This window comes from Podarcis cretensis (assembly GCF_951804945.1).
Source record: "Podarcis cretensis genome assembly, chromosome: 1".
Taxonomy (NCBI): Eukaryota; Metazoa; Chordata; class Lepidosauria; order Squamata; family Lacertidae; genus Podarcis; species Podarcis cretensis.
Genome location: NC_137170.1, coordinates 95979708 through 95994568, shown reverse-complemented (window position 1 = coordinate 95994568; position 14861 = coordinate 95979708). Strand labels below are relative to the sequence as shown.

Sequence of the window (14861 nt, the reverse complement as noted above, 5' to 3'; positions counted from 1 at the left end):
GCGGGAAGGTAAACAGTGTTTCCATGCGCTGCTCTTGTTCGCCAGAAGCGGCTTAGTCGTTCTGGCCACATGACCTTGAAGCTGTACGCCGGCTCCCTCGGTCAATAAAGCAAGATGGGCGCCGCAACCCCAGAGTCAGCCATGACTGGACCTACTGGTCAGGGGTCCCTTTACCTTTACCTAAGCCCCGTTGACATCAATAGGTCTTACCTCTCAGTAGACAGGGTTAAGTTTTTGCTGTGAATATTTTGGGACAGCAGTAATTGTCTTGGATTCACATCTATATGGGCCATGAACAGTGTGTATCTACCAAATTTTACATGTCACTAATGGCTGGTTCAGGCAGTGCTACAGAAGCAAAGTTTACAGTAGTGGGAGGAACTTGGAGTCAAGAGATTTGGTGTCTGAGACGATCTTCAAATGGAGAATTCGTCATTCTTGGAGCCAGTTCAAATGTTAATAAATAGCAGGCTATAGCATAGTCAGACTGAAGGTTCAGGTACAGTGGTACCTTGGTTCTCAAACATAATCCATTCCGGAAGTCTGTTAAACTTCCGAAACATTCAAAAAAACAAGGCACAACTTCTGATTGGTGCAGGCACCCCGGAAACAATAGCTGACAGCCGCAGTGGACGTTCGGCTTCCAAAAAACGTTCAAAAACGAACACTTATTTCCGGATTTTCGGCATTCGGGAGCCAAAGTGTTTGAGTACCAAGGCATTCGAGAACCAAGGTTCCACTGTATTTGAATGCTCTACCAGCTTAAACAGCAATAATAATGCAAGGATTAAACCCTTCTTGTTCTTAGCATATTAGCCTTCCACAATCAGGGTATCTTTTTACCCTGAGGTGTATTCAAAACAGAATTGTCCCAGCTTGAGTCTGAAGAGGTCCTGTCTATTCCACAGACACAGTGAATGTTTGAGTTGGCTGCGCTCTATGAACTGAATGGTGCAGAAGCAAGTGGAGCCCAGAACAGAACCCCAAGCACCATAGTCAGGAAAGTTATGTAAATTCTACATCGGTTGGAGTTTTTGTGGAACAAATAATCTTGTGAAAACCCCAAAGCTTCTGGTGTATGAGTGGGTCTGCATTTTAAGTGATGCTCTAACTTCCCATAGTTTGTAGGCATTGTAGGTCTTGTTTTGAGCTGCGTCCTCTTACTGCAGCATAGAAAAACTGCCCTGGTCATGATGGAGAATAATTGGCTTGTCAGGCGGCTAAAATAGGCACTTCTTTCATCCCTAAGGGAGCTCAAATTAGTCAAGGCAGAGCATAACTGGATGGGTGTGAGAGAGACAGACATCCATGCTATATAATTAAAGCACATGGCTTCCCCCAAGGAATCATGGGAACTGTAGTTCGTTAAAGGAGCTGGAAATTATAGCTTTTTGAGGAATAGCTTTTTTTTACAGTTTGCAGGAAATTGATGTGCTTTAAATGTATGGCAAGGAAAAAAGCAGCCGTTTAGGATTTGGACTCTGGAGGATTGGCCTCCTGTTACTGAGAATTTGATCCTGCCTGTGTGCTTGTTTCTTTTGACTGTATTGTCAAGAATGCCTTATATGCTGACTGTTCTGTCTTCTGTAGGCCACTGACTCAATGAAATTAAATTTCCCTGTTGGGAAAGGGGAGTCCAAAGCAGTATTCTTGAATGCGTAGCAATAAGATTTGCACAAGCTTCCTTGGAAACCCGTTACTAAATTTGCCAACGCACACACATCAATGGACCCATTGAAAAGAACCTCACAAGTTGTTCTGTATACCATAGTTTCTCATCAATGTCTTTCATAATCCCGTTGTCCTTACTTGCACCCTGTCTAGAATTCTTTTTCGCAAAAAAATGAGCTCACATCTCGCTTTTTTGTTTGTTCTTGCTTGCCAGGTTCACTTCCCTGATGTTGAACGGGTGGAATGGCTGAACAAGGTGAGGCACTGAACCAACATCAAGACAAGTTTGATCTCGACAGACTTTATATACTCTCTTTAAAGCTAGATCTAAAACACAGCACATAAATGTCCAGTGAATAAATATACTTGCTCTAGTGAGTGGGTGGGTTAAATTCTCATGTTGGGCATACCACTTTTCAGGCAGTTTATATAAGGTTTACATAAGAATTATCACTGGCCACTGGGCTATTCTAGTTTTGGACTGCATTTACTTGAGACCCTCTGTCCTTCTCATGTGTTTTCAGTGCAATCCTTGGTGCTGAATGCGTTTCCTGCTTCTGTTCTAGAATCCAGGAACAGTTGGTGGAAAGGGTGGTGGTGGTGATGATGTATTTGCACACCGCCAGCCTCTTCACCACCTCGCCATTCCCTCTCTCCTTCCCAGTAAATGGCAGTGGACTCCACTCCTCACTGAGTGCTCCTGCTGTAATCTGATATTTTATTTTATTTTATTTTATTTTTTAAAAAGGAAACTAGCAAACTCACTCTCTCTGCTTGCTATCTTTAGATACTCAGAACCACAGTACAGACTCCATTGTATGATGCACAGCTTCTATTCTTTTTTTCTGCTTTGTGTGGTATTTAGGTTCTTGAACAGGCCTGGCCATACTTTGGGAGCATCATGGAAAAAACATTTAAGGAAGTCCTTGAACCAAAAATCAGAGCTAAGAACGTGCACTTGAAAACATGTACATTCACTAAAATCCAGTTTGGAGACAAGGTAAGGTGACGGCATTGGCTGTGAAAACCTAAGCTAATTGATTTTGGGATATGTGGCTCGGGCAGGGGGAGGAATAGTGCTTAAAAGCAAAGTAACTTCTATATACCTCTTTGTGAGAGATTTCTTCCTCTCTTCCTGCACCTCCATTTATACTAAGTGTGTGAACTGCTTAGTTTCTGCTCTTTAGCGCTTTAAAAAATATCAAGAAGTGTAAACAGCCAGTCCTTGTTAGGACTGTAACAACTTAGTGTCAGTCTAACCAAAATATTTGGCTCTGCCTTTAATTTTCTTTAGCAGCATTGTTAAATACCAGAATTCCTCTTCTCTGGGAGGGATGTTCAGTTTAGGATGCCTTGTTCCATTCTGATTTAGAAGTTAGCAGGACAGGATTTAGAGGGCAAGTTGTCTGCTATAACCAAGTTCGAAGTTCTGTTTCCTCTGGGATTTAAATGGGTCTAGTCTGATATTTGAACATTCTTGTTTTCGAAAGCAATTGGACCTTTTTTCAGTATGTTGCTCATCACAGTGGCAGATAACACTGTTGTGTGTCTTCTCTGCTTTCAGTGCCCTAAAATCAAAGGAGTAAAGGCCTATACCAAAGAAGTCGATAGAAGACAAGTGATCCTGGACTTGCAAATATGGTAGGACAGTATTGCTCCCCACCCCCGCTGCCGCCACCACCCTATAGCTTGTCACTGAGAATTCTCTGATCTTACAGTGCAGTGGTCAAGGAAAGTCAATGGGCTGATTTGGGCACCTTGATAGAATTGCTTTTCATCAATCAATTATATTTTCTATCCTCCTCCTCCTCCGGGGCCTCGAAGAGAAGGCCATATGTTGCAGCACTGAGAGATGTTTGAAAATAGTTTGGGGAAAATGCTGAGCCCATTAAGGAAAGTACCTTTATTAGTATTTAATGAATGCAGAGCCTGTGCTGTCTGTTGCTATTTCTGCGCTTGCATATAGTCCTGTTCCTACGTTGCTAAAAGAGAAAAAGTGCAATGGGCAGTTACAAGGGTCTCTGCAGCCTGGTTCGCATGTCAGATCATGATAAACCAAGCTATGGCTTCTCAGGAGGACTATGGGAATGTGTGGGCTCCCAGAGAGGAACTTGCAGTTGTTTTCCTCCTCACCAGTCTTTTTACTCCCATACCAAGGCAAGGCAAGGTTTGGCTTAGCCTGTTGTCCAAATCCAGGATTGTGGTTAAGCTCTCTCCTAACTAACCACAAGCTGTAGCCAGTATTTATTCAAGATGCTGCAGGTGACTGTCTCTCTGATGTGGCTGCATTTAGAACATGGCAAATTTTAAAAACAGCAACCTCAAAACTGGTGTGGTTTTGAGAAACGAGAAACACTTGAAGGTATGTGGATGGTGCCTGTGAAAGTTCACCAGCGGAGTGTTACACATATTCTACAAAACTACAGAAAAGCCATGTGATTTTATATTTGTTATGATGCTGAATCCTCCTGCCATCTTGACTTTCTCAAAGTTTCTAGTCTTTATAGCTATGAAAATAGACTTTAAAGAATGTGCTGAAAGGAGTGGCAAAAATACTACTTTGGATGTCCCCTTGCTCTCCAAGGACAAAGTAAAATGATTTATCATGAATTGTAGAATTGGAAGGGACCACAAGTGTCATCTAGTCCAACACCTTGGAATGCAAGAATATTTTGCCCAACATGGGACCTGAACCCACAACCCTGAGATTAAGACTCTCATGCTCTACCAGCTGAGCTACCCCAACCTACAGTAGTCTCCTAAACCCGATAAAACTGCAGATTCCAGAGAAGCTACTTTGGGCAAAGAACTGTGTGGTGCTGGCTTGTTCAAGCCAGTTCTTATAAGACGTGCTGTTGAGTTGCTTTAGTAGGGAATGCATTTGGGTTGTTGTTGTTGTTTTAATGGAACAGTGTCCTGGACACAACTATGTGCCCTCTGGGGTAGGGCATATCATTGTGAAAATGATTTGTGGGTGTCCTCTCAGATAGGGCTTGGACATGCAGGTAGCTTTCCATTACAAATAGGCCAGTCTTGCTTGGCTGGTATCCGCAGTCCTCCTTATGACTCACAGAGGATGCTGTGTTGAGGTCACCTAAGGAAGAGTCCCAGCAGAGGGAGGATCCAAGTGGACAGAAAAACCGGCTCATCCAGTTGGGCACCTTGGAGAATGTTGCCTTGCCTTGTGAACTGGGAGCAGCTGTCAGATCCTTTCTGCGGCTCAAAGAAAAAGTGGGAGCAGCTGGAATTCTCTGTTTACACCTGTAATGTGACAAATGCTCCACAACTTTCAGCGAGTTTAAATGTGACCTGCAATAAAGCTAAGCAGGTTAAACGTGGAGAAGAATTCCTTCCTATCAAAGTGTTGGTGGTTGGGAAGTTCTAGCTCTATGCTGAAGTGTTGCGAGGTTTGCTTTTCAATGTGAAATTGCTGTTTTGGGGGGAAGGAAAATAGTCAAGATTGAGGAGAAATGAGGACCTATCACATTTTGCCATGTTGTTCCCCACAACAGTTCTTTCTGCAACTTGCTGCTTTGGTGCCATTTTTTTTTCTATCTTTGAAAGGCTTCTTCGCTGCCTGATCTCAACCAATTAGGGAGCTCGTGATGAATATGGGAATTACATAGGACTCTGTAATCAGGTGTGGTTATGTGATGACATCACTTAAGGCAAGCAAAGACTCCCATTGCCCTCACTCTGAATGAGGAAGGGATAGAGGAACAGGATCTCTAATTGTCCAGGTCAGCAGGGAAATGCACCATGTCTTCTTGGTATGCTGCAGTCGTGATTCCATTCGCTGCTGTAGGGCAAGACATTTTTCCTCCCTGGCCTAGCTCTTATTTGTGCATAGCTGTACACAACCAGCTGCGGCAGAATGTGAACACGTGCCCTGCCTCAGCTAGTCCATTCTGTGCAGCTGAGTTGGGGAGAGAGCAAGCTTTGGCATGGTGACTTGGGCAATGCACACAACTCTTTCCACCCCCTTGCAAATAGTTTACACCTTTTGCAAAGGGGTTGGGAGATTTTTTTTTAAAAAAAAGAACATATGGGTTTTGCGGGTATGAGACAGCTCACAAAACATTGCTGTTTTGACTTAACCCTATTTCCAGATTTTATATTTTGCTTTTGTTAAACGTTGGTGTGGCGATCACACACAGGGCCCCTGGACGTTTGACGGTCTATTGACCCTGTGCCGCCACTGCAATTGTTTTTTCCGCTGCCACCACCCCATATCTCAGGGGGACACATGGAGTCCACTCAGTTGTTAACATAAACAAATAATCAAGTTTATTTTTAAATGCATGAACAAGCTTATGGTTTCAGTTAATTTTTCTCTTGTCAGTTTCTTATTCTTAGTTCCTAACAACTCCAAACTGATTATTCCAACTATCTATCTGACTCCACCTAACAATTCCTCTCACTCTCTCACAATACAACTCTACCAACCCACACCTAAACCTCCCTCTTCCTTCTTCAATTCCCAAGCCTCAACTCTCAACTCCCAAACCTCAACTGACTTTCAAAACCTCCCACTCTAACTTTTATTTCCCCCTTGCATTCTCACTGGCCAATCACATCACACCTATTTTAACCCTTTCCCTTTTGGCCCATCCTAGGAGGGAAACGCCACAGTTGGCATTACTGCAGTCTTGTCTGTGCAGTTTAGAAATTGTTTAGATTAGCATAGGCAAGTCTGATTGTGTGGAATTGACAGTCATAAGAACATAAGTTCTCTAGCCCTGCTGAATCAGGCCAAAGGCATATCTGATCCAACATTATGTTCTCACGGTGGCCAAGCAGGTGCCCCAAAGAGGTAGTTAAGGCTGACTTGGTTGATGCCCGTGACTGCTTTTTACTTAAGTGCATCATTGCTGCACGTTACCGGTAGAATTCAACATTGATCAAAGCTGAGTAACATAATTGGCAGACCGCATGATGGTGATTATATGATGGCATAATTTATTTCTTGGCTCTTGTCTAGTACTAATGTAATCTGATCATCGTGGCTCAAAGACAACGGAGGAAACTGAAAAGCCAGTAACATGCAAGATATAATTGCCTGATTAGTGCAATCTTCTTTGGAGGATGTGAAACACACAGACTGTGAGCATAAGTGCAGTCTGGGGGGCGGGGGAATAATAGTTGCAGCAATTAACACAAAAGTATATTTCGCACATGCCCCTTTGGCAAAACACGAGCATTTTGTAGGGAGGGTGGGAATAGTATAAGGAAATACTTGCCTTTCAGACTGCTTTGGGCTGGCCACACCCACTTATCTGACCTCTGGCTGATCATGTCACTGCTGCTTCGTGTGTGATAGAGGAGTGAGATGGGGTGGAAGAAGAAGAAGAAGAAGAAGAGTTTGGATTTGATATCCCGCCTTTCACTCCCCTTCAGGAGGTTGCCACAGTGCAAATGGGTTGGCTCCATCTCACTGCCACCTCCAGCCTCCCAGTAAGCAGCAGCAGTGCAACTGACCCAAGGTTAGGCACGGGATGGGTAAAGCCACAGTTGAACAATTGCAAGCATGAGACTGCACTCCTGATTTCTCCCTATTCAGCCTTGGCTTATATCTGACATGCCGTTTGGATTTGGTGCCCTACGGCTTTTGGGCTGGATAGGTGCCACTCGGAAGCTCCTGATCCCTGCCAAAAGCAGCACAACTTACATATGGTGCCAAATTTATATGAACTGTGTGCCTGTTTTGGGCTGGGCAGACTCACCTGTTGCTCACCACCAAGCAGTTGGGACCATACATTTCTGAATGTTCCCTTTGCAGCCATGGTGGCCTTGGGCGCCGTTTACATTTGGCACCCAAGGCAAGCGCTGATGCTTTCGCTGGGATTGGTTCCACTCCATGGAGAAGTGGCTGCTACTTGATCTGGCCTCCTGTTTCTTCTCTTCTCCCCCCGCCCTGCCCACCTAAAGGCTTTGCTGTGCAATCTTCCCCCAAACAGTTAGGCACTAAGGTGCTTGTGAGTGTAGTTCACTTGGGCATCAAAGCAATGTTAAACGGATGAGTCACTTCAGATATGTTAACTGATAGACTACAATGCATGAGCAACCCATTTTGGATTTAATAGCACGTGTCTTGTGCTGTCACATAGGAAGTAGTTTGGAAAACGGGCATCCAATTAAATCTGTGAATCAGCATTGGCTCACTGTCTTACCCCTGTGACAAGCAAGTTGTGCAAGTCTTTTCCTCCTCTGATCCTGCTGCATAGCTCTGTTTGGCCCAGCCTTTGCGGCTGTTGCTGCCTCCACTTAAGGGATCTTCTTAGAACTGTAGAGTTGGAAGGGACCCCGAGGGATCATCTAGTCCAACCCCCTGCAATGCAATGCAGGAATGTACAGCTGTCCCATACGGGAATCGAACCTGCAACCATGGCATTATGAGCACCATGCTCTAACCAACTGAACTATCTGTTGTTCTAATGGAGTTCAAAAGGGCCTGATTTGTGAGGCAGGATGACCCAAAATATAATTGGCTTCCTCGAAAGTTGAACTGGAAATGGCACATCACAGCTTTAACACCAAGCTGTTAGCTGTTTAAAAGGGAATGGAAGTTTCCCTAAAATATCAGGATAGATATGGATTGTGTCTAATCTCATGTAATGGAGCCAGAGTCAATGGTAATGTGTACACAGCCTAAATTTGCCTCTCTGTGGTTTTGGTAATAGAGCTTTGTATATATACATTCCTCCTGAATATATTGTGTATACAGTGTTTTCATTTAAAAGGTCTAACATAAAACATCTCAAAGCACAAGGAAGCTAGTCTTTGGCTGATGGGTGGATTGGCTGTGCAAAGGTTCTCCCGCTGGATTTGTCAAATTGGGCAGGGTGTGTTGAGGGAAATGTAGCTCTTCGCCCTTGTTGGCTGTCGCAGCATCATGCTGCAGGCTTGAGAAGGGCTCCCTATTTGTGGGTGAGAGTTGCAGGAGCTGAATAAGCATGTTATCATCAAAGAACCAGTTTGGTATGGAGCAGGATGTGACATACATGCTGAAATCTTTGGAGAGATGCATAGGGATGCAGCTCACACAGGAATGTGCATGTTTAGATTAACACTCTGGAGATCCTGTGACATGTGAGTTTTGGCTAAACTGAGGTTTGCTTTGGTATGCCTTTCTGGCTGCTATAGGAGTCACTGGGTATTTAATGTGTGCTTTTTAATTCAGAAGGGACACATAAAATTACCTTTAGACCCCAATTGTGGCTGTGGAGCAAAGGCTGAAAATGTAGTAAATGCAGTAGTGTGATTTCAAGGCAAACTGAACATATTTATTGTGTCTTTTGTACTTCTGAGTTTAAACCCAGTTATACAGTCTGCATTCCAAATTGGGGCTTCACACATGACATTTTTTTCCTGCGCATACAAGAAAAAAAGAAACTTGTGTGTGAACACTCTGCAGATTTGTGTTTGTCTTTCATCTGATCTATGGAGGCCACAGCACCCCATGTCATGATACCCCAGTTAGATACTTTGTCTGGCAGCAAGGGACTTAATCACACTTCTCAGTAGGCGCAGAACAGTTTTCTGAAATGGTTTCCTGAAGCTCTTTTAATCATGAGCAGATACGTTAAATGGTATTTTTTAATAAAGATCAAGTATTTTAGCCAGCTGGTAATCATCTTCAAAGCCTCCCAAGGTTTCATGTGCAATGCCCCTACAAAAATTATAGATTTCTTGTGGGGGGGCCACTAGGTGGCGCATCGGAAGATGGCTGACAATAACATCTCTCCGACCCACACGAGGTAATTTGGAGGCTATGATGGGGGTAATTAGCCTCCTTAACCCCCCCAGGATTATGGGGGGGACGGCCCTTGCCTGCTGTGCCCTATACCACCCCCGAATTTGTGGGGGTGGGGGCACTAGGCACAAAGCCCTCCTGTGGGATTTTCGGCACTCCTCGACGCCGTCCCCGATTCGCGCCGCTGGTTGCAATGATCTTTAAAAGAAATAATTTGGACATGATTAATTGCACATACATCAAGGAAAAAGGGGAGTAAATACTGCTGACAGAAGAGATCTCTGATAACAAGATAACAATAAAATACGAGAAGAACGTCAAGATACGGTAATGACTGAGGGGGGAGGGGGGGAAAAACCTGCCTCTACCTTTTTATGTGATTTAACAAGAATCCCCCCTCCCCTAATGAGTCAGAAATTAAGGACTTAAGCTGTGGATTTAAGGCTGTGTGGAGATAAACTTTCGATCCAAAGCAATGTTTCAAGATGAAGCTGGAAAGCTAAGAGTTTTGGAGTGACGCAGTCAGGAAAAAATGCCGTTCGCCATTTTGTGAGGCATTGTGGGAGCTCTTGGGTCTGGGAGGAGAAAGAGAGAAATAGAGTTGTTTACATATCGTGAATCAACTCCTCGGTGGGACTTAAGAGCGACAAATGCCAAAATTTACGATGGATAAAGTGATGTTATCTACGAAGGAGATATATGGAAACCATCTGGACTTAGTGAAGGAACGGGAAATCCACACAGGATTATTACACTTGCTATCGGCTTAAGGAGACTAACAGAAGAGATCGTAAAGGAAAAAGAGAAATTATACGAACAAGATATGATGTGGCAACACCAAGATAAGACTGGATAGAATTATGAACTTTGTTTGGACTGATTGGGACAGATTTGGACATTAACGCAGTAATAAGAAGATGATCTGAATTCCCCTTTGGATCTTGAAGTATGGGTTCCCCCAACAAAATTTAAAAATTTGGCTTTGTAATTCGGAATTTATATGATGTGATTTAATTTGATGTGATTGGCCAGTTAATAAAAATTATTTAAAAAAAAAACAAAACAAAAATTATAGATTTCTTAAAATAGTAGTTTTTTGCGCTCTTGTTTGCAGTAGCCTTCAGCTATGGTTCTCTGGAACCTGTGATTCTCCCAAATGTTGCATCCTCCAGTTCCCATCTTCCCTGACCGTTGGCTATGCAGGCTGGAGCTAACAGAGTCCAAAAACATCTGGAAGGACATGGGTTCCTCATCAGTTTCCTTTCCTAAACAGGTGTTTAATTCTAAACCTCCTTTCAGTGCTGAACATAAAATCCGAACAGTTCTGGTACCTCTCAGTTCTAGACTTGTATAGCTGCAAATAACTGGAAAATGAAAATAATTTTTGCAGCCTGATTATTGTGTGTATGTCTTTGCAGATTCAAATCTCATCAAATTCAATTGGACTGAACTTGAGAGATCCCGAGTGTAGGATAGCTGCGTTTAGTCACTTGCTAACCTTATATGTTTTATACGTACTAACTGTTCATCTGATCTGAAGCTGTGAGACTAGTCTGGTGCAAATATGTGCTTTGGTCAGTCTCTCTCTAAAGATGAGAAAAAGAAGCATGCAACTAGCTTGTTGCCCCTTAACCAGTGGCATAAAGCTAATCTTGAGACCTATGTTTGTTTAGATGTGTTTTGCTTTCTTACAATCCAAAGAAGGGGTGGGGGAAGCTATGGTTTCTAAGAAGCATAGTAAGAAGTAGTAGCAAAGATCTGAGAGATAAATTGACTTTTCTAAGCAGCTGCCAGCTGCCTATGACAAGTGAGCAAACTGTAAAACATATTTGTCCGGAAACCTTATAAAATGTATTTGCCTGGGGCCATGGCTGGCCCAAGACATTTTGGCACTTGAGGTGGACCACAGTATTGTGTGTCCCCAGGCAAGAAGGAATGAGTGACGATCTACATCAGGAACAAGGCAGGGATAAAGATCTACAGTGGGGACAAGGGTGGGAGGAAACCAGCAGCACCTCCTATTTGCCTAGATGCCACTCCAGTGCATGTCACAGGGCAGCAGCAGCGGTAATAATATAATATTTTATTTATTTATTTATTTATACCCCGCCCATCTGGCTGAGCTGCCCCAGCCACTCTGGGTGGCTTCCAACACATATAAAAATAATAATAAAACATTAAACATTAATAGTAGCAGCGGAAGGTGATGCATTCCTTGGAGTTTGGATCTGCTGCCCCTGCTGATCCAGCCGCCCAAAGCAGGTGGGCCAGCCCCGCTTGGAAAATTTGTCCCCTTGTTTACAGGGAGCTTGAAACTGGGTTTCCTTCTTGATTTTGTAATCAGCTGACTTGCAGCTAAGGAAAACCACTTAGGACAATGAGAAGGGCATTTGGTATTCTGTATTTCAAGGGCTTTCTTCCTTGCAGATTAGTGACATGCTAATTTGAACCCTTTCTCAGTTATATAGGTGACTGTGAAATTCACATGGAATTGTCCAAGTTCAAAGCAGGAATGAAAGGAATACAGGTATGTATAGTTGCACTTTACTTGCAGTTTACTAAATGGTGTGAGCGGCTGAATACATTACACTAAATGTGGTTTCCTTGCCTTTTGTAGTTGTATGGGACATTGAGAGTGATACTGGAGCCACTGCTGACAGATCCACCTTTCATTGGTGCTGTAACCTTGTTTTTCATCCAGAAACCTGTAAGTTATGAATTCTAGTCTGGAATTTACTTCTGCTTTTAATTTACATATTGGTCAGCGTGTCACTTAAAGTAGACACAAAGTAAAGGTAATCAGCAGACCTTTTCCAAATGCTTGTGAGCTTTTTGCTGCACTGTGGAAAAGGTGGCAATTAAAACAGAGGTGCAAGATAGGGAGGGGAGGGGAGGGGAGGGCAAAATGTACAACCTTAATCCCATACACATTCCTTAGAGGCAAATGCTACTGTGTTGAAAGGGGCTTGCCCTTAGTACTAAGTGTGAATAGGGTGACAGCCTTTGATCTCCTTCTGCAGGGGTCATTAAATCATTGAGGCTTGTTCTCATTTTGCTTAGTCTCCGAAAGATCATTTCTGGCTCAGTACATTTTGCTGCCTGAAATAAAGTTCAATAGTGCCCCTATCTCCAGAAAGAGGCACTCTCTCAGGGTGGTCACTTCACCCTGCTGCATGCAGTGGCATAGCAGGGGTTGCCAGTACCCGGGGCAAGGAAAGTATTGTGTCCCCTAAGACAAGTATTGCACCCCCTAACCCGCGCCTCCACTCAGTGCTGCTGCTGTCGTGGAGCCCCACAGGACATGCATGCATACCTTCTTGGGCTGGGGTGTGCCTCTAAAAAATTTGCACCCGGGGCAATCGCCCCAGTAGCTTCCCTATTATATACTTATGGCTGCATGGTAGGGCTGCTTCTAGGAAGAAAGCTTAAATTCTTCTCTTAGGGCTGTGGTGTTTTCTGTTAGGTAAGAAAAGCAAAACGCCTTATGGTACCTAGGTTTCGAATGATAATGCCATTTCTAAAAAGTTCTGGAATTTGTTAATTACTTAGACTAGGGATGGAAAGCATCTGGAGGGACCACGTCTGGTGAAAGCACAAATCTGGACTTTTAAGCTCCACGTTGTTACCGGAAATTATGTCTGCGTGCTTTTTAGAGGGGGGTGGGACTGCAGCTTTCCTCAGGAAAGCCCGCTCTTTAACACGGACGCAGAGCTTTAAAGAATGGATCTGTGCCTAGAAATGCGACACAAAAGGAAGTCTAGATGAGCCCTCAGTAATTAACCAGTTCCAGAACTCATATTGCTGGCTTTGGAAACAGCATTGCGATTTATTGTGCTGCAAAAGACCACCCTGACTTAGGCATGCCTAATTGAGTTGAGAAAACAAAATAAAAAAATTCCTTCCAGTAGCACCTTAAAGACCAACTAAGTTAGTACTTGGTATGAGCTTTTGTGTGTATGCACACTTCTTCAGATACACTGAAACAGAAGTCACCAGTGTATCAGTTTCAGTGTATCTGAAGAAGTGTGCATGCACACGAAAGCTCATACCAAGTACTAACTTAGTTGGTCTTTAAGGTGCTACTGGAAGGAATTTTTTTTATTTTGTTTTGACTATGGCAGACCAACACGGCTACCTATCTGTAACTGTGAGTTGAGAAAGTTGACACACACTGAACAAATATATGGGAAGGATCCAGACAGTATGGCAAGCCTCAAGTTCGTCTCCTTCTCAAGCACATTGTTGCCCTGAGGCTTCCACGATGTGTGTGCTAATTCTCTGCTTGTGGAACTCATGGTAGCAGCCACAATTTCTTTATAATAGGCATGAGTTAGGGCTGCATGACTCTCCAAGCCTTCAGTGTTTGTGAGTAATCTGAACTCAGTCGGAATTACCACACGGCGCAGCTCTCATACCAAACTGACATGCCCACACATTAGAGACAAATGGAATTAACTGTTGTTATTGCTATTAATTACCCACCGTTCACAGGCTTATGACGGGCATGTTTATTGGAAGATTTCAAGTGTTTGAGGGATCCATTGGCTTTTGTTGTATTCTGTACTGCTGGATTTTAGTGCACAAAGGTTTCCAAGCAAAAGTTCTAGGCTCAATCCTCAATGTCCCTGGAGAGAAAAGGCCAATCTCTGTAGAACATGGGTGGGGAACTTGTGGTCCTTGAGATGTTGGACTTCAGCTCCCATCAGCCTCAGCCAGCATGGCCAACGGTCAGGGGTGATGGGAACTATAGTGCAACAACATCTTGAGGACCACAAGTGTAGAGAATATTCAGCTAAATAGGCCAAAAAACAGCTTTGCTCCTAATTTGGTCCCTACTGTTTGCCAGTTCTGTATTATACAGATTTGTTTGTTTATAAGTAAATACATACATGTCTGTTCCTGTGGCTAAACACCTGGTTTCTCCCTCTCCCTCCCTCTCTCTTTTAATTCCTAATATAGCATTTGGAAATCAGTTGGGCAGGACTCACGAACCTCTTAGATGCTCCAGGCATTAGGTAAATGTTCACTTGTTTCCATCAACCTAAGGAAAAGGCTTGTATCTGAAGGAAGGTGATGTGCCAGAGATGTCAGAGTTGTGTTGGGACCAATTCACACATTACAGTCTCCAAAATGAAGGCCATTTCTAACACCCCCTTCTGTATGGCAGCTGTTCCATACTAGTGGCTGTAGGTATGCAGAGTGTCTCTCTGCCCATCACATGGAATGCCTCTGTTACTTTTTGACATCCCAGAACTCTTCTCAAACGGTGGAGAAGGATAAGAATATATTTTGCCACAGTTGCGCTTGTGGGATTAATTAGCTTGCTTTGTAACTTTTCTCAGATTTAATATTGTGGGCATTCAGATATTTGGCTTTGTAATGAGATTTTCTTAATGACAGTCCACGGCACTAGGTTGGCAAAGCCTACCCTAGGGTT

The 14861-nt window shown here is 43.5% G+C and overlaps 1 protein-coding gene across 1 annotated transcript in view; it reads left to right on the top strand.

Annotated features, from left to right (window-relative positions):
• ESYT3 (extended synaptotagmin 3) overlaps positions 1–14861 on the top strand; it is a 40691-nt gene that overhangs the window by 7206 nt on the left and 18624 nt on the right. Inside the window, exons 2-7 of the mRNA XM_079993387.1 lie at positions 1886–1927; positions 2537–2671; positions 3236–3312; positions 11885–11951; positions 12042–12131; positions 14384–14439. Coding sequence (XP_079849513.1) covers positions 1886–1927; positions 2537–2671; positions 3236–3312; positions 11885–11951; positions 12042–12131; positions 14384–14439 — 467 coding nt within the window. The remainder of the gene's footprint in view (positions 1–1885; positions 1928–2536; positions 2672–3235; positions 3313–11884; positions 11952–12041; positions 12132–14383; positions 14440–14861) is intronic.